General features: G+C 38.1%; 2 protein-coding genes across 2 annotated transcripts; both read left to right on the top strand.

The window, feature by feature from the left end:
• The first annotated feature begins 2063 nt into the window (after positions 1–2063).
• LOC110805289 (uncharacterized) lies at positions 2064–4473 on the top strand. Its single transcript, XM_022010884.2, has 2 exons — positions 2064–2379; positions 2570–4473. The coding sequence occupies exon 2, from the start codon at positions 2571–2573 to the stop codon at positions 3753–3755; it is 1185 nt and encodes a 394-aa protein (XP_021866576.1). The 5' UTR covers positions 2064–2379; position 2570; the 3' UTR covers positions 3756–4473.
• Positions 4474–5821: 1348 nt separating this feature from the next.
• On the top strand, positions 5822–8484 carry LOC110805291 (protein NUCLEAR FUSION DEFECTIVE 4). Its single transcript, XM_022010885.2, has 3 exons — positions 5822–6157; positions 6847–7661; positions 7770–8484. Exons 1-3 carry the CDS (start codon positions 5822–5824, stop codon positions 8254–8256), a joined length of 1638 nt encoding a protein of 545 aa, XP_021866577.2. The 3' UTR covers positions 8257–8484.
• The last annotated feature ends 253 nt before the right edge of the window (positions 8485–8737 follow it).

Raw genomic sequence — 8737 nt, forward strand, 5'->3', positions numbered from 1 at the left:
GATGTTTGGTGTACAATGCCACTTTCTGCAAAGAATTTCTGACACGGAGTATCATCAAACTCCAATGCATTATTTGTTCTGAGAATTTTTATTTTCTTCTGAAATTGGGTGTAAACATAATTCTGAAAACTCTGCAAGGTTGACAGTGCCTCTGATTTATATTGAATAAGATAGATCCATGTATGTCTAGTACAATCATCAACAATGGTCATGAAATACCTGAACTTTCCTCTAGTTGGTGTTTTATATGGTCCCCATATAGCCATGTGTACTAGCTCAAATTGCTCGAGAGCACGAGACTCACTTAACGCAAATGGCAACTTTGTAACTTTGCCAAGGGGCAAGTTATACAGATTTCAGTGTTGTCATTCACATAAGGCTTAACACAAGGCACATGTTGAAGTTTGGACAACGATGCATGCCCTAGCCTATGATGCCATAGGGTGTACTGATTTTGTGAGTTTTTGCTGGTGGAGAGAGAAGAACAAGTGACTCTGGTAGTATTGCATTGTTTTGAGTGAGACATAGCAGAAATTTGAGAAGTTGCATCACCAAGAGGTACATTTAGCAAATAATACAACCCATCTTTGCTTTTCCGAAGCCTTTAAGTGCCATTGTTTGGCAATCAATTATGATATAATAATCAGGATAAAATATAACTTGACAGTTATTATCCTTCATCAACTTGTTGACAGACAGAAGATTATGTTGGAAATGTGGAACACACAAGACATTCTCCAACACAAGACTATTGTGCAATTTCACAGATCCAATGTGTGAAATAAATGTTGTTGCACCAGTTGGTAGACTTATTTTGATCTGTTTTGTGGCTGGAATAGGGTGGATTATTTCAGAGAAAATAGGGGTCATATGGTCACTGGCTCCCGAATCAATTATCCAATCAGTCACAACCACATTTGCAGACAAACTACTCACCATTCTTGAGAAATGATTATCTATTTCATCATCTAATTCGGAGCCTCTTCACACATAGTTAGCTGATGTAGATAGCAATTTTAACAGTTGTTCCACTTATTGTTGAGTAAAAACCAACACATTTCCAGCCGTGTTAACTGAGCTCCCTGCAACTGATCCTGATCCCTGTGCATTTGCAGCCATTTTAGACCCCGAGTTCCACTTAGATCCAGTATTCGCAGACCCTCTTCCACCTTGCTTCTTGTGTTTGTGATGCCATTTTGGGTATCCAATAACTGACCAACATCTCTCGGCTGTATGACCTTTTCCATTGCAAGCTGAGCACTGCATAGATCTTTCAGTACCTATGCTATACATAGCAACCATTTCACCACCATGGAACTTAGGTGAGTGAAGAATTTCTCTTTGCGACTCCTCCTGTTGCAACATAGCACATGCTACTTCCACAGTTGGAAGAGGTGTTAACATAAGAAGTTGACTTCTCTGTGGCCCAAAAGATTCATCTAGGCCATTAAGAAACTGAAACTACCTTGATTCCTCCCTCTGTTGATCAATGGCCCTTAACAGTTTTGTAATATCACTAGTACTAGTACTAGTAGATACAGCAGGCAAGATTTTCATACAATCAAGTTCCTCCCATAAACATAAAGACTTATATTTGCAAGTGTAAATGCAGCAGATTAAGATCCGAATTTGAGAGAAGGAAAAGAAGAGGCTGCTTTCATTACTTAGGCCTTAAGCCCACAATACAGCTTATATAGTGAGCAAAGCCTTACAACGGCTCTCATCATTACCCTGGCACCTGTCTACTGACAGCACATGATTTAAGGAGAAAAGGACAAGATCAGTACATGATCCTAGGTAGATATTTATTCTAGCAAAACAGAAAAGATGCTACTAAGCTAAATTACTTAAGAACCCTTAGGGCATGCTTGGATTGAGGGTAATGTATTAAAGGAGTAATAAAAGTCAAACTAAGTTAATTGAAGGTGATGATGAGGGGATGAAGTGGTGGCAGAGAAAACTAGCTAGTGTTGGCAAGAAGAAAATAAAAGGAAAGGGGGAACTAATACCCTCATCATGGGGGAAATAGTTACCCACCATCCCACTAGGGTGATTATTACCCTCATTTGGGGTAATTACTTCCCCCCATCCTCCCTTCTCCTCACAACACTACCACTACCACAACTTCTCATCACAATACCACCACACCACCCTCCTTGCAACCACGAAAATTCACCTTCATTGTCCTTTTATTATGGTGGTTTAACTTTTATTACCCCCATCATCCATTACACTCAATCCAAGCGTATCCTTAGACTAATAAAGCCGTAAAATCATCTGCATTTCCCTTATTAAATAGCTTACTGAGTTTTGGAGAATTGGAGCTGTTAGTTGCAACGATACAAACTTTGAGCAATTTCTACTCATAATTGAGTCCAGGTACCTCAAATTCTTCGATAAATTACTTACCCATATTTCAATTTATACTCTGTTGTACATAGCCATAATTCGAGTAAAATGTTGAATTTGATTGTGTAGAAAAATGTGTTTTTTGATTCTTGAATTTGTTTGTTTTATTTTCTATTCTTATAGTTGTGTGCTTTCGCATGTGTTATGTGTTAAATTGCAGAATGGGTGATGTTGTGGTTCTTAAGTTTCAGTACAGGGGGGTTGATGTTGATGTAGTAGTTGATGATGTTGTTAAGGTCATGTTAATTGATCTGATTATAGATTACTGGGATACGGCTGTTCGAAGTAAGAAACGGACACCTAAATACCCTTCATTTGCATATGCGCATAAGATGAAACATTTCGCACTAAAGTCTGATAAGGACTTGAGGATGATGTTTAACAACTTAAGTGGTCGAGACTGTATATACATTTGGGTCGGAGAGGTATCGGCTTCTTCTAAAATTGTGAAGACTGCTAGGGCACTGAGGACATCCCGGATTGCTAAACAACTTAAAGAAAGTATGCTTGAGTTAATTCCAATAATGGAGTCTGAGGATAATGGAGTATCAACTTCTTATGGAAAGAAAATTCCAAGAATTACTGCATGGAGGAAGGGTTTGGTTTATAGGTCAAATTTTATTTCGGAGAAACCTACTATTACTAAGCCTAGTGAGGAGCTAGCGGTTGAAGACTGTGAGGGTCAATTTGAAGAACAGTTGTCTGATCAGGATATGGAGGGTGAAGAATCAACTGAAAACAGGGATGATGATGAAGAGTTGTCTGATCAAGTTGATGGGGATGCAGATATGTCTGAAGATGATTATGAAACCAAGATGTATGAGGATGAGGAGTTTGGGAAAATTGTTATCAAACCTTGGCATATATTCACTGATAAGCAACATTTGAGAGATGATGTGAAGGACTACTGCATCCAAAATGGGATTTCTATTGTGGTTGTTAGGGCCGACAACTTCAGGTGGACGGTTAAATGTTCCGCTAACTGTGGTTGGAAGTTGCATTCTTCAAGGCTTCCTGACGGAGTTACATGGGGAATTAAATCCATCCGAAATTCAGAACATAAATGCAGTGGTTTTGAGATTAAGAAGCCAATGGGGATATGGGCAACTAAAGTTTTAATGGAAGATATCAGAGATAACAATCTTATTTCTGCAAAATCAATGAATGAGATCTTGTGGAAGAGATATGAGGTTCAGATGGCTCCAATAACACTTTATAGGGCGAGATCTCGGGCATTGATTGAGATGAAGCGTAAGAGGAGCAAAACTGTACAATTTAGTAAGTGCGAGTCTTTTGGCCACAATGATATGGAGGGTGAAGAATCAACTGAAAAATGGGGATGGTGAAGAAATGCCTGATCATGGTGATGCAGATGTGTCCGAAAATGATTATGAACCCAAGATATATCAGGATGAGGAGTTTGGGAAAATTGTTATCAAACGTTGGCATATATTCACTGATAAGCAACGTTTGAGGGATGTTGTGAAGGAGTATCTCAAACTGGGATTTCTATTGTGGTTGTTAGGACCGACAACTTCTGATGGACAGTTAAATGTTCTGCTAACTGTGGTAGGAGGTTGCATGCTTCAAGGCTTCCTGGTGGAGTTACATGGGGAATTAAATCCATCCAAAATTCAGAACATACATGCAGCGGTGAATGGGAATATGATGTTTCAATGGCTCCAATAACACTTCATAGGGCGAGATCTCAGGCATTGATTGAGATGAAAGGTAAGAGGAGCAAAACTGTACAATGTAGTAATTGCAAGTCTTTTGGCCACAATGCTAAGTCTTGCAAAAGACAAGGGTCAAAAATATGTGCAGAATGAGAAGCAAAGAGAAAATAGCCAAGTTTCCTCCTCGCCCAGAAGAATAAGACAGTTGTTCCAGCTAGATTTGCAATCACATCCTATGCATCTAAAGTTATTTATGGTTCTGTATTTGATAAACACTAGTTATAAGTTAAAGCATATTAATTGTTGTAAACTGGATCACATACGCTATTCTGTTGATTTTCTGGTTTTCTTTTGCCTCGTTTTACAGGTGGAAGTGGAAGTCGGCTTATTGGAGTTGTAGTAATTTAAATGTGGTGACTTGTATTGGAAGTAGTTATGTAGAAGACTCCTGACCTTTTATCCCCACTAGGTTGAAAGTGCAAGGACTTACAAACTCGATGCCGGATTCATCAATCATTTCATTCATCCTCAAGGAGGGATATGTTGTGCAGATTAGGTTTTCAAATCAAGTTTATGAGCATGCATCAAATACGAAATGATTGATGAATCCGGCATCGATTTTGTAAGTCCTTGCATGATGATTTGAAGGCTTGTGCACGTTATGCTAGGATAACTGTCTTGCTTATTGTAACTACTTTCTGATGTTGGTTGCAAGTAGAAACTGTTGGACAATTGAATTATGTGCTTGGTTGCCAGTGAATTTAAAATGCCTCTAGGAGAAAACGTGCTCTGAGTCGAGCGGACCCAAATTTTCCAGCAAAGCCAGAGAAAAACCTAGATATTTGGAAAGATCAGATGCTTGCAAGACTGGGGTATTGATCTCTGTCATTTCAAAGAAAGTATTAACTTTATTGAAGTTAAAGCTTGTCCTTAATCCCAAACCTGCAGATGGGTTAGTCAGTTATATTGGCTAATGAAGATTGGAGTATATAGCATGCTTCAAGCTTTGTCAAGAAGGGGCACTGAGGCACAGGTTTGACTCCGGACTCCCTACGCGTTGCATTTCTAAATTTCAATTTGAGTCTACTGTTATGTGATCGTGAGAAATACTTCCCGTGTAGTAGCATTGCATCCCTTTTCTATGGAAGTATTATTTCCCACTACCTTGTGACTGTCCTGAAAAGTTGGTTATACTAACTTTAAAATGTTCTAAGATGTTTTTAATCTTTTAGTTACAGGACTTGTTAACAAAGAGTTTAGTACTAGGATAAGGCTTACAATAAGGCATAAGGGCACTCTATAGACTATAGAATATAGACCGATTCCCTTTTTTCTACGGAAACAGGTCTAGACCAAAGTGAGCCTAATTCACCCACCTCAACCAGACGACCAGTTGTTTAGACCAAACCCTTCACCCTGTTTTAGTGTAGGCTCGACTTTTCGCAGACCCGACCTGTTGAACAAGACTTCTTATTTATTATGACAACTCAGCAAACACCTGCAACACATGGACATTATATTTCTAATTTTATTTAGGAGTTCAAATCTTTGAAAAGATTAGTCCTACTATAGTTACTAATACTATTAAGAAATACTCTATCACACCAGGTCATTACATGTTAAGAAGTAGTGGGGTAGAGCAATCAAGATTACAAATATGCAAATTATGTTTTAGAAGATAGTACCAACCACAACAACCACCTCTTGCTCCTAATCTTCTGATAAGGTGCCAAAAAATGGTGGCACAATCAGAGAGATTAAGAGCATTTTTCAACAACAGATGGCTGGTATTTGTAGCTTCAATGTGGGTGCAATCTTTTGCAGGAGTCGGGTATCTGTTCGGAAGCATTTCTCCAATGATTAAGAGTACAATGGGGTATAACCAAAAGCAAGTTTCTTACTTGGGTGTGGCTAAGAACTTAGGCGACTGCATTGGATTTATTGCTGGTGCATTGTGCGAGATTTTACCATTCTGGGGTGTTTTGTCAATTGGTGTTCTGCAGACTTTTGTTGGGTATGGATTTCTTTGGCTAATTATCGCCAACAGATTGACTACTTTACCTCTGTGGGTGGTAAGTTGGTGACTTTTCTTCCTTCTTCTGCTCAAATTTCTTGTAATTGTATGTAATTGTGATGATTTTATGATTAATTGGGTCTTATTGAATCGAATTTTAGCAATTATTTTCTTCACTGCCTGGATAAATATGTAATGATGCTTTGGTCAAATACAATATTTATTATGATCAACGTGATAATTCAACTTAGAAGCTGGCTGCATTTCTCTCTTTTTATTATTTTTATATACTATTTTTATTTCAATATTTTTATTTCTCATTCTGTCTCTTTTCACATGTGCAGATAAATTTGAACCAATTTTTTCAATTAAGGGTGAACTAAAACTAGTTCAACTTAGAAGCTGGCTGCATTTCTCTCTTTTTATTATTTCTATAACTATTTTTTTTTTTAGTCATAGAGACCTTGCTTGGTCATTGGATTTTGATGTGGTCAACAGTTTGTGTTTTGGTTGTTTTCTCTTAAAGTCATGAATAGCTAATATCCGATAAGTGATTAAGCTAAGCATCTATGTGAAAGGTAATGCATAAACCGCTGGTTCAAGGAATCAATACAAACACACAACTCTGCTGGCTATAATATTAAATTTGTCATAATTTATTTGATTTTTTATTATATAATCCTTAGCATGTCATAGGCAGTTTTAAAATTATGATGCATGACATGTTCTTCCTACAAATTGTTGCAGCTATTCATTGCCATATTCGTGGGAACAAATGGTGAGACCTATTATAATACAGCAGCTCTAGTTTCATGTGTGCTAAACTTCCCTGATAGCCGTGGCCCTATTGTTGGGATACTTAAAGGATTTGCTGGTTTGAGTGGAGCAATTTTAAGCCAAATGTATCACATCTTCAGCACTTCTAATCGCACTTCCCTCATATTAACAATAGCCATTGCTCCCTCAATTGTTGTTCTTTCTCTAATGTTTTCCATCAGATATGTGGAAGGTCATCGACAACAAAGGCCTTCAGACAATTTGAGCTTCTCATTTGTGTATGGTGTTTGCCTCGTCTTGGCTGCTTATTTGATGTCTTCCTTGCTTCTTGAAGACTACTTGAGCCAATCTTTGATCATATTTTGTTCCATAATCTTGCTCAGCATCTTGCTACTTCCCTTAGTAGTGCCTATTGCACTGTCCTTTTCTTCAGAAGTGCATGATCCAATTGAAGAGAGCCTCCTACCTGGTGAGTTGAGCGAATCTGTACAAGATAAACCTGAAGCCATCATTGGCGAGGTTGAAACTGAGGCTGACAGTAAAAAAAGAGGTCCTAAACTAGGGGAGAATTTCATCTTGCGGCAAGCTTTAGGCAAGGCGGATCTTTGGCTTTTGTTTGTATCCCTGGTATTGGGTTCTGGATCTGGTATTACAATTATTGACAATATGGGTCAGATATGTGAATCTCTTGGATATTCCAATACAAGAATCTTCGTTTCAATCATCAGCATCTGCAATTTTCTTGGCCGTGTTGGTGGTGGATACTTGTCAGAGCTAATTGTCAGGTTTAGTATGTTCTATAGGTCTAAAAACACATTGTCTTTCTTACTGTGAAGCTCAAAAATTTACAATTAACAATGCTGATATGGTGCTACTTTTGCTTCTGTTATCAGAAACTACGCGTATCCTAGGCTTGTGGCTTTGGCAATTGTTCAAGCTATCCTAGCATTCGGACTCCTATATTACGCAATGGGATGGCCTGCAGCAATTTATATGTTAACTGTGCTAACTTCTCTTGGGTACGGAGCACACTGGGGGATCGCCCCTGCAGCAGTTTCAGAGATGTTTGGTCTGAAATGCTTTGGTGCTTTGTATAACTTTGTTATACTTGCAATGCCTACTGGCTCTTTCATTTTCTCTAGCATCCTCGCTAGTCGCGTCTATGATTACTATGCAGAGAAACAAGCTGGGAATGTTGACATTAAACTCATTATGCAACTAACAGCTGAAGATTCTCTTACTTGTATGGGTAGTGTATGTTATTCCATCACCTGTGCAATTTTGACTGGAGTTGTTTGCATTGCTGTTGTGCTAAATTTGATTGTTGTTCGACGGACTAGGAGTGTTTATGCTCATCTTTATGCTAAATCGCAAACTTAATTTATGGCTTGGGGTAGTAATTAGAACATTTGTTGACAACTCAGAAGGTACAAAGATTTAAAACTGGGTTCATACCCAATACACAGGACTCAAATAAAATACATCAGCTTGGGATACATCAGTTTTGTGAGTTATGTCTAATGTAATTTATGTAATAATATTTCACTCTTAATCATCAATGCAGAAACCCTATGAAGTTGGTGGATAGCCAACTTTTTGTTAGTTATTTATTCCCTTTTTGTGTTATTGTTTTGCTCTTCAAAATCGTTGTTTGTTAATCATGTAAATACTAATGAGTTTTGATATGTAACACTAAAAGCCGCCCTAATATGCTCAAAACCGCTCCATTATTTTACATTAATATCCTTATCCCAACTTTTCATTTTTCTTTTCGCCCAACTTTCACCTCCTATTATTGGAGAAAAGACATCTACCGACACTTCACCAGCCAACCACTACCAATTGCCACACATTTGTCCGG

The sequence above is a fragment of the Spinacia oleracea genome, chromosome 5 (genome assembly GCF_020520425.1).
Source record: "Spinacia oleracea cultivar Varoflay chromosome 5, BTI_SOV_V1, whole genome shotgun sequence".
In the NCBI taxonomy this organism is placed as follows: Eukaryota; Viridiplantae; Streptophyta; class Magnoliopsida; order Caryophyllales; family Amaranthaceae; genus Spinacia; species Spinacia oleracea.